The sequence below is a fragment of the Vombatus ursinus genome, unplaced genomic scaffold (genome assembly GCF_900497805.2).
Source record: "Vombatus ursinus unplaced genomic scaffold, bare-nosed wombat genome assembly UNPS02014773.1, whole genome shotgun sequence".
NCBI lineage: Eukaryota > Metazoa > Chordata > Mammalia > Diprotodontia > Vombatidae > Vombatus > Vombatus ursinus.
The window spans coordinates 9,894,842-9,913,552 of NW_020954551.1; the positions used below are offsets into that span (position 1 = coordinate 9,894,842).

An 18,711-nucleotide genomic window follows, 5' to 3' on the forward strand; every position below is an offset into this window, starting at 1 on the left:
GTGTAGTACTCTTAAGTATTTTGGTTAATATGCTAGTTTCCATCCTGGGCAACACTTGAAACAAAGAAATCGCATTATTTATGAGCTAAAAATTGCCATCAGATAATTAAGTTTAGTCTGCTCTGAAATATTCAGCAACAGGTTGCTGTTTTTGTCTGTCTCCTGTTTGTAAAAGCCTTTGGGGGAATGCAGGTTGTTTCAGGCACTTTTAAAAGTAACTTCTTAGTTTGGTTTGAAGACTAAATAGAAAATGAGGTATTTTTCTTTCACAGTGTCATAAATTTAGACTGAAAGCTTCTATGATCAGTTTGGGTTCTTTTCCTTCCTTGACACATCCAGTGGATGCCAGTCTCTCGAAGACCCTCTGGTTTTACTTCCCATTCACTGAGTAGTCCATTGGCTGATTGTAGGATCCTTGTCATCTTGTTTCACTTTACAAAGATGCACCAGCCATAAGCACATGCAGATGTCCCCAATCATCAGCGGTTCCTCGTGGTAAGACACCGCCTGTTGTCATGGAGCTCCCGGCAGGCCAGCCGCTCCTCCCTTTGGGGAGAAGCAGGAGTGTTTGCGTAGGCAGCATCGAGGTTAGACATTTCACTGCAGATTTCTCTCCTTTATCCAATCTTAAAGTTCATTTAGCCTTCATTTCCACTGGTGAGGCATTCGTAGAAACGATTTAACCATGTAAAACTGCCTAGCTCCTTTCGAGATTTAATTGGCATAACCACCGAAACTGATGGAGCTATTTTAGAGCCACAAAAAGATGATCTTTATTTCAGGGAGGAGGTTAACTAGCTTCTGTCTATATGCTTACCACCAAAATGTTATTATTAATAATATTTCAGTCACTATTGAATGCAGATAACCTAGAGTTGTAAGATGGTTGTCATATACATGAAAGTGTTAACATGCAAAATGAAAAATGGCAAAGGTGACATTATTTTTAGCCCCAAAGGAAATGTAAAGTTGGCCATTTGATCATTAATTTGCATCATTCTGAGTACCAAAATGCAAAATGAATCCCATGAATTAATTTTACTTTCACCACAAACTGATTCATGCTAATTAAATTTTCTGCAAATCTCAATAGCATCAGATAATGATTTATGCATGCCTCAGCTTATATATACTTATATTTTCTCCCCTCTCCTCATACAATATATAGACATTAAAGTATTTTTTCTCATTGATTCCCCAGTCTATTATACAATACCATTTTTTGGGTGCACACTTTTAATTCCAGGCTTCAAAAGCTCTGATTAAGCATTCAGGCCGCTGTTATGCTGACTTGTATATTTGCTTTTCTTATTAAGATATTACTGACATTAAAGAGGTAGAATCATGGCCTCAGTATTGTGGGGGTACTTGGCACTTTTAAGGAAATTGTGAATGTGAAGGAATCAGACCAGGCTGACACCGTGATGATGTGAGGAGCCAACCTGGTAATGCCAACTTCTTCTGCCTTTGTTTCAAAATTAAAATTTCATTGAGACTGATCCGATCAAATTTAAGCATTAGAACCAGAAAGGATCTTGGCATCAGCTTAATCTCCCCTCTCACCTTCACTTTATACTGAGGAAGCTGAATGAGGCATAGGGAGATGAAGTCACTTATTTCCAGTTAGTAAGTAAACAGCGATTTTGGAATCCAGAGCCCTCTAGCACCAAGGCGAGGACTTTTCCTAACCTGGGAAGAGGGGAATGAACATTGATAGAGTACCTGCCCTGGTCAGTCACAACCGGGTCAGGGACAGTTTTCATTCTTAATTGTGGAACAGGCAGTAAATAGCCTTCCATATGATAGGAAGATATCCCCTGCTTGAGGCAAGGAAAATTTTCAGGTTCTAGCAAGGTGGTGAAATAAATCATTGTCATAATAATTACATTTATGTAGTGGCACTCTAAAGTTTGCAGAGTGCTTTACAAACATGTCCTTTGATCCTCATGACAACCTGGGTATTGGGTGCTATTATTCCCATTTTACAGCTGAGGAAACTGAGGCTGAGAGGTTACATGAACCTTGCCCGGGGTCTGAGGGCAGGATTCAGCCGAGGTCTTCCTAATTCCAAGCGTTCTGATCACTGCATCGTGTTGATGTGAAAAGAACTCTCTGACCTTCTCACCCCCCCCCCACCCCATGCAAGTCTCATGAGTCATTTCTCGTGCCTGAAAGGTGCTGCCTTCCGCATTTTTATCCTTTGGAATCTTTTTCCCCTTAAAGTTTCGGGTGCGACATCCACCAAAGTCTTTGATGATTTAGACTTTTTCCCTCCCTCCCCCTTCACATCTTCCTAGAGACTTTGATCTGACATCTCTCCTGCTCTCTCTATACCCTACTATTACATACAGCTTCTCCAGGGCGTGGACTGATTCATTTGGGGCTTTTAACCCCCACTGCCTACCACAGTACTCTGCACATCAGTAGACATTTAATAATCATTAATGGACAATAATATTTGTGGACTTATGTTCTCGTACTTGAAAATGATTGGATGTTATCTGTTGGCTTTGCTTCAGCTTTTAAAGAAATCATTGGATGGTGTGTAAATTCATATGACAATGACTCTCATTTATATAATGCTTTAAGATTTGGAATGCACTTTAAATAGGTGAACTCATATTTTAGTTGTATTTTTCTGACATATAGTTATTTCCCAAGAATGACTCAGTTATTCATATTTCACACACACACACACACAAACACACACACACCCCTTCTGATAATTAGAACTTGATAATATGTGGTCTAGCCTATGTATGACCAGAAGAGGGAGTGTTTAGTACTGCTTTATACAGTGACACCTGCCAATTTGGTTGGATAACTGTTGAGAGGAGTTTGTATATCTAGTCTCTTTGGCCAGGTCTGTGCTTATGGATGGGCTTAAATATTTTTAAAAATAAATTCAGTCATTTTCCTCCAAGCTGGATTATGTCTGTAGATTGTAACTGTAATGTCTTAAAAATGTGAAACCATATAGGCAAATGTTACCGAATCACATACTTTTTTCAGGCGTTTAAAAAGAAGGGGAGAAAGATTTGTGCAATAATTTTCATCATTTGAAATACACTGTAATATAAACAGTAGGTCTCAATTCTACTCTTCTCACTTGAAATACTTTAATGGAGAAAGGGCACACCTTGTGTGATTTACCTCTTAATGGAAATGTGAAGGAAAGACGTTAACTGCTCCTGTTATTTGCAATTCATGGCTGGAAACATAATTTTCTTCTTTCTGATGAATTGATTTATATTTTATAGAACAATGCAGGATTTTTGTCCCTAATAGTGTGTGATTTTTTTCCCCCTAATACCATCTAGACTGGACATTAAAATAAAATGTTTTCTGGAAAGGTGAGTACAGACTGAAGCTCCCACCACTGATGATTTGCAGCCTGCTCTAGGATTATTGCTGTTTACGTTGGGTACTAGCTCTATTTCTACCCATGCTTTATTGCTCTTAAAGCCCGGTGATAGTGCTTTCTGGTAAATCTGCTGGGTTTAATGATGGCTGAATTCAGTAAGACACGGAAGAAGCTTGGTAGGAGGATCTGAAGCCAGATTTTCATGCACCATAAACCTTCTTTTGTAGCCATTTACTTAAAAAAAAAAATTCAAAGGGTGGAGTGTTGAATTAGTACTCCTGAAAGGTATTAGGTAACCAGCAGTGAAAATAGAAGTGTTAATAGACTCGACTGTGATTGGTACATTGAAATCTTCAAATAGATTTTATTATTTTTCAGGCATTTTTCATAAGAATTGTTGTTATTGTTAGGGGTGGTTGCTGTGCCTAGATCAGTTGTGATTTGCCTTCTGAATAAATATCCCAGAGTGTAGTTGAACTGCATGTGCTCAGACTTCTCCTAGATTGTGAGTTAGGAATGCAGAGTTTTGGGATTCGGTAGTTGATGATGTGAACCAAATTTGGAGTGACTTTGAAAAGCACATTTCAGCCATAATAAGGCTGCTTCTGACCAGCACCTTGTGGAAATTTCCATTTCATGTGATTTGAAATTTGGCTCTGGGAGTTAATTTTGTTCTTTTCAGCCAGAGGTGGTGGTAAGCCTATGTAAAACATGTGGTCTTCTGGAAGATCACAGGTCTGCCAGCAGCGATCCGCTGCTGGGCCTGAGAGAGACTCATTATCACACACAGGACTCATTGGGTTGGTTGTCTCTTCCCAGTATTCACTTTGTATCTTAAGCAACTGGGAAACACGTTCCTAGCATGGTCGATCCAAAGACTCGGCAGATGAAACTGTGGAGAGGTATTTTATATGCCTGACTTTGAACAGTTTGGAACAATTAAATGGATCCTAGATCCACTTGGCCTACTTAGCTGCATGAACCCCCAAAATACTAGCACACAGTTTAAGAAAGTAAGAACTGACCATGGTTTTGAACTTCATTCCAGCTTTGTAAATAAATTGTGCATTTTGAATAATAATAATATAATCGCATTTTTTGACAAAGCCATTATTGGTCATTGAATTTTCAGGAGCACAACTGAATGAATTCTTTAGTGTTTCCAAGCTGAAAAATAATTTCTTCCCCTTTGAAGTGCCACTTGGCAGCAGGTGAGGAATGTTAAAGGTTGTGTAAGTGCCAGTTAGGACCAATTAGAACCTGACTGCCCTACTACAGCCCTGGAGCATGGAGAGGAGACTTGGGCTTTCATTCGCTTCCTCCCCATCCCCTCCCCCTGTAGAGAACTTGAGAGCACAAAAAGGAGGTCCTCTCATCGATGGCCCCCCACGAGACCCGGAATGGGGCTCATAGTAGCTTGGAATGCATCGCATTTGGGAAGTTCCAAGTGTTGTGAATTGGGGCGTACGGTTCTTTGTAGCAGGAGGCTTTTTTTGGGATTTGTGATTTCATTGGTGGAGAGATCTCCTAGTAGGAAAACATGACTGGAGCAGTGCAAATGCTCACCCATCCTGCCACAAAGCTTTGTGTCTGGGAGAATCGCAGGCAGCAGTACCCGTCATGGAAGTCGCCCGAAGGGGCAGCCAGTAGTTTCAGACGTCTCTGTCTTTTTCTTCATCTTGTTGGGCTGTCTCTGGAATCACCTTTCTCTCCAGTATAATATTCAAGGGCTTCCCCCCCCAAGTCCTTCTCTGGGGGCATTGAGTGCATTCTGCAGAGCCATGACTCACCCGTTTGCCTCCTGGCCCTCTGCTCGCGGCCTCATCTTTGTGAGTAGGCTGATGCAGAGGGAGAAGAATTTGTGTCAACTCAGTGCTCCTTTTGTGCCACAGAACAGAATGGGGGTGCACAGCCATCCCGACCACAGCTTCTGGGCTTCTCATTTTCAGCTTCAGCGCTGGTGAATTATCTTAGAAGAGAATGGAAGCAGATTCCACCCCCCACACACACTCACCCAAAATCACGTATGCTTGGAGTGCGCTCCCTCCTTACCTCTGCCTCAGAGAAGCCCTCTCTTCCCTTAAGATGTAACTCGGACCCCTTCTTTCCCAATCCTCCCAGACCTGGTTGTGTGTGTGTATGTAGTGGTTAGTTTATGTTTGTGCTGCAGGTATCATTCTGTGTCCTTGTGGTCTCCCTCCCATTGGAATGGAAACTCTGTGTACAGTGGGATTCTTTCCTCTGTGTGTGCGTGTGCATGTGTGTGTATAAGTAAGAGTAGAAATAGCCCTGAACCAAAGAGTTATTACAGACAGATTGAATATCCAAAGTGTCTCTCCCTCTTTCTTTTCTTTTGACATTAGAGTGATGCCTTAGCTATTTGAATATTTGATTTAGGGATTTAGGGGCAGTATTCAGGAAGACCAAGTCACATTGTGTGTGGGGAAGGGAAGGGGGAATGCATATGTGCACATATAATAATAGCTGGCATTTATATAGCACCTTAAGATGTATGCAGAGTGCTTTACGTATATCTTCTTATTATCCTCACACTATCCCTAGAGGTACGGGCTATTGATATTCTCACTTGATAGATGAGGAAACTGAGGCAGACAGGTTAAAGATGTCTTACACAGGGTCATGCAGCTAGGACGTGTCCCAGGTAAGATTCAAACTCAGGTTTTTTGTGCTGTCCACTCCCTGCAGTGCTAAGCTGCCTCTGCACACGTTTGGCATATTTCCATTTACATTATTCTGAGCAGAAACATCTGTTTTATTTTTTTTGTTTGTTTGTTTATTTTTGGTGATTCATTACTACTCGTCATGACTTTTCTGCTAAATGGCTTGGGGAAAAAAGATGTAATGCATTTTCTGTTACAGCCCACGAGGCCCAGTTGGGTTACCATGGCCAAAATATCTATTATCCATTGGTCCTTCTCCAGGTGGTAGCCTCTGCAGGCCTGTCCTGTTACCATTGGTTTCTGGGGTCTGTGCTCCCAAGCATTCTAGGTAGAGAGAACCTGCCAGAGTTTGCAAGAACCTGAAAAGGAGAGGGAAGGAAGGGAAACAATCACCTGTTTTTATCGACCAGGTTTGATCCAGAGAGTAGCTGTGGTGTGGGCAGAAGAGCAGTAGAGATGAGATAGTAAGGAGTTCACAGAAGACAGGACTATAACTAGCACATAGATAGAGAGTGCTTTAAGATTTGCAGAACGCTTTACCAACATGTCATCTGATCCTCGCAACAACCCTGGCAAGTAGGTGCTGTTACAGATGAGGAGACTGAAGCAGACAGTGGTGAAGTGACTTGGCCAGGCTCACAGAGCTATTAAGTGCCTGAGGCTGGATTTGAACTCGGATCTTTCTGATTCCAGGCCTAGCTCTCTCTCTCCTCCTAGCTGCCCATCCAAGAAAGAGCCATTAACTAGACCCCTGGCTTCAGAGCCTATACACAAACATACAAAGCATGAAGTAACAGGTGTGATAACCTTGAGGATAAGACTATGACTACTGGAATGTCTATTTAACAGAGGTCTTCAGTGGAGTGCCTTAGTGATCTATCCTTGGCCTTGTGCTTTTTTTTAGTCAATGGCTTGGATTTAGATCTATGTATAGGTATAGATCAGGGGTTCTTAATCTCTTTTGTTTCAGTCTGCAGTAGTCTTCTCAGAATAATGCTTTTAAATGCATAAGATAAAATACATAGGATTACCAAGAAAACAAATTTTATATTAAAAAAATAAAATTTAAAGCAAAGCTCACAGGCCCCAGGTTAAGAACTCCTGGTCTGGATGCATGCTTGATGCACTTGTCAGTGACAAAGCCAGGGCGAACATCTAACACACTGAATGACTGTCAGGATTCAGAGGCTTCGTGACAGGCTGGGAACATGGGGTTGAATCTGCTAAGATGACATGTAACAAAGAGAGATGGAAAGCCTTACATTTTGATTCAAAAAATCAACTTCAGCAGTCCTAGTTGGGGGACTAGTTTGTCAGAGAAAAGTCATGGGATATCAGTCAGTTCAGTGCAAAATTGCATCGTCTGTGAGGTACAGCAACCTAGAGGGCCAGGGGCCTGGCTGCTCTAGTCCTGTGGGTTATCAGGTCTGGGTACCCGGCCTTGATAGAACTCGGAGAGCAATCACAGTGGCCATGGTCCCAGAATGCAGCCACGTGAAAAACGGGGAACATTGAGTCTAGAAAAGAGAAGACTGGGGGAGCGGGGGCTATCCTAGCTCAAAGCAGTGTCTGAGCTCCGGGGCTGCTCTGTGCGTGAGAGAGTGTTTGCCCAATTTGCTCAGCTTGGCCTCGAGCAGAACGAGGAGCCGCTGGTGGAAGGCACAGCAAGGCACTTTTTTGCTTCAGTTCCACCATGGAATGGACTAATGTGGGCCAAGTGGGCTCCCTGTCACCAGGGGTCTCCAGGCAACGCCAGTGACCGCGGGCTAGATAAAGATGACGCGTTGCTTCCTGTCCCAGGTCTGGTTGGACTACAGGTTCTGTCTTTTCAGCCTCAAATTCCATGAGGGCCCAGGCCATGGTGAAGCCCCCTAGGAAAGGAGTCTCTGGATAAATATATGTTGTACTTTATTTGCCCTTGGAGCCTGAACAATGAAATCTAGAAAGAATTTAGTAGCAGATTAGAAGAAGATGAAATAACTACTGAAGGAGAATTTCTACCAAAAATCATTACTTTATTAAATATAGTATTAATTTATCATTCAAACCACGTTTAGGAAGTGTCTTTGTTTGTAAGGCACTGAACAAGTATCTGGAAGAGAGAATCAAAGTTTAAGTTAGAGGCATCTGGTTGCACAGTGGTTAGAGCACTGGATCTGGAGTCAGAAAGACCCGAGTTCTAATCCAGCCTCCGACACTTAGGAGCTATGTGACCCTTAACCTCTGTTTGCCTCAGTTTCTGCAGCTGCAAAACGTAGATAATAGTAGCATCTCCCTCCCAGGGTAGTGGTGAAGAGTGAGATAAATTTGTAAGTGTTTTGTAAACCTTAAAACACTATGCTAGCTATATCATCATTATCATCATTATTATTATTATTTCTAAAAAGTCCAATCCATTTTTTCAGTTGTCCTTTGTTTTCAAATCACCACCAGCCGCTGGGGGCACGCAGATGGTTTCATGGAAAACAGAATGAGATTTCCTTTTCCAGTCAAAAGTAGAATGTTTTTAAAAAAGTAGTCAGATCAAGACATGACAAACAGAACTTTTAGTCTACTTCTAACTTGCCTGCTTTTAGTAGGCCCCTCTTTGCCACCTGCTACTCTCAAAAGATGCTGGCGGCCAAGGCAGAATGAGAAAGAAACGTGGGAACATAATGGAGCAGGGAAATGAGAGGTTGCCGTTCCACGCAAGCGGGGTTAATCCTGGGGTCTGTGAACTTTTTTTTTTTTTAGCACATATATATCCACAAAAATGTTACTATTTCAGTACATTTGATTATCTTTGCCATCCTCATGTGTTTTGTGTATTAACTCATTAGGAGAAGAGGTTCCACGTTACAGCAGACTGCCCCCAAAGGGGTTCAGGACACAATGTTCAGAACCCCATGAATCGCACGCAGGATTCTTTTTTCAATTCCCTTGTTTATGAAAGCCTTGTGGAAGATTAAAAAAAAAATTAGGAATTGTCCTCCAACGTTAGAGTTTTCCTTTCCTCTGTTAAGTCCTATCCACAGTCTCGTACATATGCCATAAATGCTTATTGATTTTGTCCTTAGTCACTGTACCGAGTTCCTGCAGATAGAGAGAGAAGAAATTCACAGCCACTGCCTTTTAGGAACTTACATTCTCTCTGCTGGTTGAAAACTTTCACTTAAACCCTTAGGTTTGTTCATTGGATTTTTTGGAGAGATCAGGACAGAGGCTTGAAAAAGAGTGAGAAGTATCCCTGCCCTTATGTGTCTGCAGGCCAACCCCATGGACCACTTACGGGGGGGTGGCCACAGTTTCTCTTCACTCCCTGGCCTGGGTGGGTTTTCTGCGCATCTGGAAGGAGTGTACGGTATAGTTGGTTTGGCTGAGCAGAGGGCTCCATCATGGTCCTGTGAATAGATTCGGGTGCCATCTTTCATTTTTCAGTGCAGTACAAGCTTGCTTAGCCTCTCCCCCTACTCCTGCCTTTTCTCTGTCTTCCACTGAGGCTGTCTATGGAACTTTCCCAGAAGGCAGACACCTGCCTGTTGTCGAGTATTTTAAGGGGGCCAACAGGGTTTTGGAAGGGAGCCATTCTAGTGTTGTTGGTGCTGAGCTTTGAAAATGTTGTTGTAAAATTCCAAGATTAGTGGAATGTTCTCTTTCTAGGTTGAAAGGTAAGGATTTGTGATTGAAAGGGTGGGGGCCCTTCTGAAGGGAGACAGGTGAGGAGTCCTGTGGGGGAAAGGGGGTTCGTTCTGAAGCTGGGGAGCATTTGCCGTGAGCCTTTGGATGGAGAGGGAAAATTGAGTTCTAAAAATGACAGGAATTTTACTGGTCATCCAAAAGTAAGGTTTTGTGTTTTGTTTTTGGTGTTCTTGTTTTTTTTTAAGTAAGGTTAGGAAGCACTGACACTTTAGACACATTATTCAACTTTCTATTGCTGGAAAAATACAAAACACAAACAGGTGCATGCTATTCTCAGAATGCGTGTAGAGGATGGGGCTGGGGGTTTTTTTGGTGTGAAAAATGAAATAAATTACAGTAAATTCTGTAAAATACTACTGCAGTTCATGGAGAAGGAAACCTATACCTTTAAAAGGTAGCAGACAGGTAGGAAGAAGGGCTGTCTGCTGTTTCCAATTCCAAAAAAAGTCATATGATACTTCTGACACTGAACATTGTGAACATAAAGGTTCACGTACTGAAGATGTACATTTTTTTGATGTACTTCCCCATGGTATTATGTATCACTTTCAAGGTATTCATAAAATTGAGCCTGCGAGTAATGAATATACTAAATTGTTTTCAGTTCCTGGCAAGTCGCTTTCCAAAGAGAAGGATTACTTTACATCAGCAAGGACTCCTTGTATGACCATATTAGATAAAATTAGACTCCACCTCCTGTTTTCTGTTTATCTGCCAGGACCTTTGTAATTCAAGGGCTCTTTACAGTAGTAGCAAATGTTACATAAGCCCAAACATGGAGCGTACTCGGAGGTGGTGGGTAGACCCGAAGGGTGATGCCAGCCTTTAGCAGCAAGTGTGCAAGCAGCCCCAGCCAGCCGACGTGAATGGAAGTGAACCAGGAGCCCTCCCGGAGCAGCCCCTGCTCTGCACGGGCGGCGGGCGCAAAGCGCTGCCCAAGTTTTCTCGTGCTGTTGTCAGAGGCAAGACTTGGCCCGGAGCCCAGCTCTGCATGGAGCCTGCTGCACAAGGTTGGTGTGGGTCTGTGCAGTCGGGGCTGGGAGCTGAGAGGGGGGCGGGTGGGTGTGTGAGCGTGTGGGCGCCCTCCCCGTCCTGCAGGGCACTGGCAGGACCGGGGACCGGGGACCGGGTCTGCAGAGTGAGGGCACAGTGGATCATCTCGAAGCGAGGGATTAGCGGCTGCAGTCGGCCCACATAAGCCATCCTGAAATGTCATCTGAGTGATTTGGCCAAAGTTCAAAAGCAGATGGGGGCTGGGTTTGCCATTAACTCCGACAGAACGCTGAGCTTTGCGCTCAGCTGCTCCTGCTCTGCCTGTGTCCGACGCGGATGTCCCTTTTGGAGACAGGATTGTTTACGTAGCTGTCTAAAAATGGAGTCACACTGCGACGGTTTTTTTTTTTTTTTAACCATGTTGTGTTTTGTTTCTTAATCTTTCTTGCGGTAGCTGTGGCCTCAGGCCTGTCGCTTCTCGGGATTTCCTGTGGAATCTGTTTTTAAAACTGTTTGGGCGGGCACTTGAAAGCTCGGACCCACTTTCACAGAGACCTCAGAGTGGGCTGTTAGAGAAGGCAGCCTTTTTAAGAGACGGGCAGCCCGCCGGTCCTCGAGTGACTTCAATGAAGTGTGCAAGAAAGAATGAACTGGGAAGGGACAATTAGGTTTTGTTAGCAAGGACTTGGGTTTCACTGGTCGCCTAGGCCCCTGGCACAGCTCGGTCTGCTTCTGCTGAAGGCTGATGCTTGTGATACCTGCAAACTTTTCTTCCGACAGGAAGTGAGGTGATAGTTTAGCTGTTTAATTCTGATTGGTTTCAGATTTCATGTCATTCCAAATAATCAGCTTGACTGGATTGCTTTAATTGAGTTTTAAAATTAGCCACCCAGACTTGAGAGAACCTTCTGGTTTCTAATCTTCAGGGGTCTTTGGGCTGAATTTTTCTCAAATGATTCTTCTCTAAGATATTATGTTTCTACCTGCATTCCAGCTCTGGTTGATTTATTTTAAATCGTTTTCGATGTTTATTATTGGGACATTAGCACGTCACTGTTTGTCTGGACATAGTATCCGTTGAAATGCATTTTACGATATTATGGAATAAACATTCTCCAAATTCATTGGGGAAGATACTGACTTGCTTCTTAAGGAGTCATGGAATCATTATTAGCAGGAGATAAATGAACATCCTTTTGGTATATGTTGGGTAGCTGTTGAGGCTGCTGTGCTACTTTAAAAAAGGGGGGGGGGCACAAAACTAGTGAAAAATGTCTGAAAGGATCTGACCGAAATCACAAAGTGGTATATTCAAGCAGATGGTGCTGTCATTTCATTGTTCCTAAGAATTGTAGCCCCTCCTGGGGAAGGTTGCTGTCCCTGTTTCAGATGCCTACAGAGGACTAACTTTTCAAAGAAATAGCTCCTTTAATTGAATTATCAAGTCCCTTTCATTTTTCCCCAAGGCAAGTTCTGACTCCCTTTTGCAGTTTGTTTCTTTTTTCCGACCAGACCAATGTCAAAGCAGTAATAATAATAATAAGATCTGAGCTGTGGTGGCAGAACTTTTGAGGGGTTTTTTGTAGTCTCTGTTTAAAAGTTTGATGATAGCCTTGTTCCTCTCATTTTGAAAGTTGTGACCAGAAACAAAAACGTGGCTTCAGAGAGGTTTTTATGTAATTACTCTTTTGGGGTATTTTTGATACTTGAGCTGAACGTGGTTGGTACAGGAAACAGAGGAAGCTAAAATTGAAATGACAATAACCCGCTTTTATGGGACATCTGTCTTTGTACATGAAATTCAGAGCAAGTAGGGATTTTTCAGTTGTTTCTCCTCCTCTGTTGACACTCAAACCATGCAAATATTATAACTTAAAATGTGCCCTTCAAGGGTGGGCCGAGGAGGGAAATGGCCTGGGGTGGTTCCGTTCAGATAGCTCAGAGCTGTTGGTTTCTGACAGGGCTGCGATGCCTCCTTGTACCCCCCCCCCCCAATGTGGGCACTTCAGCCGAGACGGGGGGAGAGGAGGAAGGAGATCCTGTTTCTCTTATTTTTGTTCCCAAAGTGGAAGGGATCTAAAACCCGGATATAGTCCTGGGAGTGAGATGCCAAATGGATCAGACCCAGGGACGACAAAATCGTGGAGGTCAGACCCTCTGTCAGTCACCGCGTGCCAGGCCCTGGCAATACAAAACGTGGCTTTAAGTGGCGACAGGTGCACCTCCAGAGACTCTTTCTCCCTGTGATGAAGAACTGGTAAAATAACTTGACTTCAGTTGGAATTCTACCAGGGCAGATTTAAAGGATTCATACATCAAGATGAGTTACCAAAACAACGTGTCATTTGGTGATAGGTATGAAGCAGAATGATTTATTCTTTTAAAAATAGAATTAAGTCCCAAATTCTAGAATATCAGGCCATGTGGGTCCCCTTCTTCATTTTCCTTTCTAGGCAATTCCCTGCAATTATAGAAAGACTTGTAGAAAGAATGGAATCTGGAAGCCAACCTGTGCCTTTCAGTGAGTCTTCGGCATGCTTCTTACATACTAGTACGGTTCCTTCTCAACGAAAAGCTGTGAGCCTGTTCGAAAGTGCAAAATTAGTGAACAGCTGCCCCCTGGGGAAGACTCTTGGGCAGACTCATTATTCAGTGTCACCATAATTCTGCGACTTTCTTAGCAACATTATTTACAGTCCATTCACACAGTCGCCCTTCCCCCTAGTAATGTGGCCTTTTCATGCTGCTGGTGTGAATGGGGTCCAGCTGTATGTGCTGTGCCCAGAGACCTGGAAACACCAGAGAGTTCAGAATATTTCAGCTGGGTACTTATTTCAGTGGTGAAGTTCCAGATTCAGGACCTTGGTAATCTGATTAGGCAGTTTGGGCTCCTGAAATGACATTTTAGCCAAGTGTGTACAGACAGCTCTTTGCTCCTTATCGCTTCCCAGTGAAGTTTTCATTTTTAAAGCCCTTCTCTGGGGGCGTAGGAGGTTCAATTTGGTAGTTGTTGTTGGCCTGTAGTAATTATTTTAAAGTTACCTGGATTGATGATGCTATTTCTGGTTGTTGGGTTTTTTTGTTTTGTTTTGTTTTTTTAGTGGAAGCGATACTGAGTGCTTTGTTTGGAGCACCTTGGGTTTTTAAGTGTTTTGTTTGTGTTTGTTTTAATATTGTATAATCTACTCAGCACAGTTTGAAATCACCTGCCAACAATAATAATACCAACCTCCTGAGGGGACTGTGTTATCTCTAGTGAGATGACACACATAAAAGCTAGTAGACCTGTCCATGCCTGTATGGTAGCAACATTGAAAGTCCAGTGTGAGTTCCATGGTGTTTTGTAAAGAGTGGTTGCTTTTTTGCCTGGAGAGTCAGTGTTTTGACAAGATCACATTCATTGTTATAAAGATGATACTTTAAATAATATGTGCGACAGTGATGGTCAAAACGTGGGTACAGTTTTTCTGGTAAGCATTTAAAAATGGTCATTTCGGACCTTCCCCAAAGTGTCCATGACTCTTCTTTGATTTATGGTTGTGTGTTGGAAAAGGGGGGAGTACTCACTTTGCTCCTTAATAATTATCTTCTCTTAATATCGGTGGCATTTTAAAAGTATCAGTCCCTGGTTTGAGAGTGGGTCGGTGGGGAGGAGGGGGATGAGAATGTCAGTAAATCTATTAAATGACAGCCTTCTCCTTGCTTTTTTTTTTTAAGTGCTTAGCTAGTATGTCTTAACTGACTGAATTCATCTGAAAGTATTTTATTTATTTTTAACCAAAGATTTGTTAGAACTGGCAGGGATCACTCTCACATTGCCCAAAACTTCAGGAGTAAGTTTAAATGCAGGTTTTATGAGGCTGGCTCCCTGCATTACAACATGTTGCCTTTAAAAGTGACTCAGTTAATATCTGGAAAACCAAGGAATCAAGGTGGCAACTGAGTAAGCATCCTTTTGCGTATATTGAATGTTTTGGGGGGGGGGGCCTGAAAAAGTGCTCTTAGGTTCTGTGCCCCTGTGACCTTGGGCCATTTGCGCCAGCCTTCTGGGCCTCATTTTCCACCTCTGTAAAATGAAAGGATGTCCTCTGAGGCCCCTTCTAGCTCTGAATCTATGATTCTGTGATCTCAGTGACCATAAATGTGAACTCCCTCCCCCAGCACTGGAGATCATCTTCTGGAAAGCTAGCTGCGATCTTAGCTGAATGATTCTTCCTGTTTCAGTGGTCAGTTTTCTCTTTTGAAGAAATATTAACTCTATAAGTTAATCCTTAGGGACTTGTGACTATATTGGTAGCGAGGACATAGCTCCCAGTTCTTTATGACCTGTAGCTTGGAAGAGTCACCTAAGGTTCAGAGAGATTTAGTGACTTACTGGGATGACACAGCTATTAAGTGTCAGAGTCAGGATCTGAACCCAGTTCTTCTACACATACAATCACACACACACACATACTTGAGAGACAGCATGGCAGTGTGTTTGTATGTGTAGGTAATTGTCAAATATTTGCACTGGGCAAAGGGCAAGGAACGAGGAGTTTAAATAATATAGAACCATATGATTGTTTAAAATCATATTTGGCTTCCTTTTTTGTTTAGGTTTTTTGTTTGTTTTTTCTTCATTTAATAATATTTTATTTTTTCCAATTACTTGTAAAGACAGTTTTCAGCATTCACTTTTATAAGATTTTGAGTTCAAAATTTTTCTCCCTCCCTCTCTTGCCTTCCCCCTCCCCAAGACAGTAAGCAATCTGATATAAGTTATATGTGTGCAATCATGTTAAACATATTTCCACATTAGTCATGTCGAGAAAGAAGAATCGGAACAAAAGGGAAAAACCATGAGAAAGAAGTGAAAATAGTATGCTTTGATCTGCATTCAGACTCCATAGTTCTTTCTCTGGATGTGGATAGCATTTTCCATCATGAAACTTTTGGAATTGTCTAGAACGCTGCATTGCTGAGAAGACCCACGTCTATCATAGTTGATCAGTGCACAATGTGACTGTTACTATGTACAATGTTCTCCTGGTTCTGCTCACTTCACTCAGCATCAGTTCGTGTTAAGTCTTTCCAGGTTTTTCTGAAATCCACCTCATCATTTCTTATTCCATTACATTCATATGCCACAAGTTGTTCAGCCATTCCCCAATTGATGACCGTCCCTTCAATTTCCAGTTTTTTGCCACCACAAAAAGCTACTATAAATATATTTTTACATGTGGATCCTCTTTCCTTTTTATTATCTATTAGCAATATTGCTGGGTCAAAGAGTATGCAGACCTATTAGCAATATTGCTGGGTCAAAGAGTATGCAGCCCTCTGAGCATAGTTCCAAATTGCTCTCCAGAATGATTGGATCAGTTCACAACTCCACCACCAATGCATTAGTGTTCGGCTTTCTAGTATTGTTAGCACGTACCCATGTTCAGATGCTTGCCTCAAGACTGTCTCTGACCTCTTCCTGTTTACCTAGCAGTCCCACTCACAGTTGACTAGTAAGAAGAAAGGATGCCCCGTGTTTCTGCAGGTTAACACACCCACAGATAATCAGTGTGTCATACATGTTTAGTGCTGTAATATAAATCATAAATCACAAATCATAGGTTAGAAGCTAGAAGGTACCTTAGGGAGCATCCAGTCAAAACCTCCTCATTTCATAGTTGAGGAAATGGAGGCTGAGGCTTAGAGAGGCTGTAAATATCAGAGATAAGATGTGGCCCCTGACTCTCAGTCCAGCATCCTCTCCATTGTGCTATTCTCTTGCTCCTTAGAAGTGAATTTTACCCAACTATGGTGAGGGATTTTCTGCCAATCTCGACTGTTTACAGAGTACATTTTCAGATGGCTCTTTTTATAATGTTCTTCTCTTTGTTAGCTAGAACTTCTTGAGAAAAAAAATAACTCCCCTGGCTTCTTTGACTTGGTTTGTAATTCTCACCAAAGCCATTCTAAAAGTTTTTGAAATTTTGAAATCTATAAGAACATAGAGGAAAGGCAGCATAACAGAGTCAGCCTTGGCTTCAGAGGCAAAAAGCCCTGCCCCTCTCACGAACCAGCTGTGTGACCCTAGGCTAGCCGTTTAACCTCTCGGTGCCTTAGGCAAATCTCTAAGATTCTTAAGTTATAGACAAGTTGCTAGTCCTCATCAGTGGAGGGAATTTCCTCACTGGGAGAGTCCCCTATGTCAATGGAATGGAGGGTCCAAGCATCTCTGCCTTTAGTCCTCCAAAAAAAAGCCTTTAAGAAATACTCTGTTAGGTAGGAACTGATCTAATATTTTTTCACACAACAGGATTTTGAGCTGTAAGGACTTTGAGAGATTATCTAGTCCAAGGCCCTCATTTGTCCCCTAAGGAAACCAAGAGAGGAAGTGATTTGCCCAGCGTCATATAGGTTCTGCCTCTGACCGCGGGACCCCAAGGGTATTTCTTAGGGCACATGGTTGTTATCTGTGATATTTACTTCAGAAAGATAGAGATGTCTCCCCAAACAGCCTTGACTTCTTCCTATCATCTTCCTCCCATCTTATGGGTATATCACCCACCCTTTTATATAAATCCTTCCTGAACTCTGGACTTGCATTTTTCAGGTTCCACAGCATCCCAGGCTAATGAGTTGTGTATATTTAGCGCTGCCGAGTAAGGTAATACCCTGCAGCCAACTCTGTAATTCCCTGTTAGCCAGTCTGTGGGTTATCCAGGTCCCTTGCTGGGGACGTCTCCCTGCCTTTTCTCCTTTCTTTGTTTGCCTATTCGCTGTGTCATTCATTCCCAGATAGCCCCTCCACTGGAGAGGGAGAAGAAAGAGCAAAGCTCTTCACCGGCTTGTGAATGGGACTCAGAGATCTGATCAAGCATCTGGGTGAGTTTGAGAGGTTCCTTGTGAATTTCAGTTGATGGTGTATATTAACCGCTGCCTGCTGACATCATTGTGGATTTCAAGTGACTTGTGTTTAGAAGGGGACTCTTGGGTACCTTTTATTGTTTCCTGTAGAAGTCTGTAATGCAAACAAGTCCAAGGCTCATTTAGACTAAGGGCGCTGCACCATGTTCTGGGGAGGAAACACTGGCACGTCCCTCAAGGAGCCCGCAGACTGACAGTGAGAACTAGATAGCTCTTGGCCACTAAAATACGAGGGTGAAGGGGCTGAGCGCCTAGGAGGGGTGCTGACTGGATCGAGGAAAACCTGATGGAGTGGATGGCATTTGAGCTGGGCCTTGAAGGGCCTGCAGTGTTTCAGTAAGCAGAGATGGGAATGAGGGCCATGGAGAATGGATTCAGGAAACGTTCAGCTACAGTGCAGGATGCCTGAAAGAAAAGAAGTTAAGGCTGGAAAAGCCAGCTAGAGCCCTGTTGTGAAAGGCCTGAATCTTGTACTTTAAATGATAGGTGAAAGCAGAGGCTGGGGCAGAGGGGAGGGGGCTGTTGTCACTGAAGGTTTCTGACCAGTGGAATGCTATCTACCAGAGCTGTGCCCTCAGGAAATGATCAGACAGCAATTTGTGTGATTGCATTGCCATGATTGTAGTATCCAAAAATCAGTGAAATGATAGCTCATCCCAGGGTACTCTGTAGTCTTAGACTTTATATGGAAGTATTGGGTTTCAGAAAATTTCATTTCAAGCAAACATTGATGAACCAGAACACATTCAGAGAGGAAGAGCCAGCCAGGATGGTAAAGAGACTCCAGGTCTTCATCTTTTTGTGTGTCATGGACCCTACTGCCAATCTGGTGGAGCCTGTGGGCCCTTTTTCAGAATATATTTTTAAATGAATAAGATTAAAAAAAAAAGAATTTCAAAGGAAACCAGTTATTGAAATAGTTATCAAAATAGTTGTGTGTGTGTGTGTGTGTGTGTGTGTGTGTGTGTGTGTGTGTATGTAAAAGCTCATACACCCCATGTTTAGAACCCCCTGTGGGTCAAACTATCAATCAGTCAATCTTTAAGCCCCCCTTCTCTGCAAAGACGTAAGTAAAATAGGTTAGCTCTC

The 18,711-nt window shown here is 42.7% G+C and overlaps 1 protein-coding gene across 5 annotated transcripts in view; it reads left to right on the plus strand.

Annotated features, from left to right (window-relative positions):
- ATXN7 (ataxin 7) overlaps nt 1-18,711 on the plus strand; it is a 107,150-nt gene that overhangs the window by 54,734 nt on the left and 33,705 nt on the right. Inside the window, exon 1 of one of the 5 annotated variants that reach the window (XM_027863799.1) lies at nt 10,491-10,733. The exons of 3 other annotated variants lie outside the window; for them this stretch is intronic. In XM_027863799.1, coding sequence (XP_027719600.1) covers nt 10,715-10,733 — 19 coding nt within the window. In that variant the 5' untranslated portion in view covers nt 10,491-10,714. Of the gene's footprint in view, nt 1-10,490; nt 10,734-17,525; nt 17,581-18,711 lie in introns of those variants that run through there. One more of the 5 variants, XM_027863798.1, reaches the window with a different exon arrangement.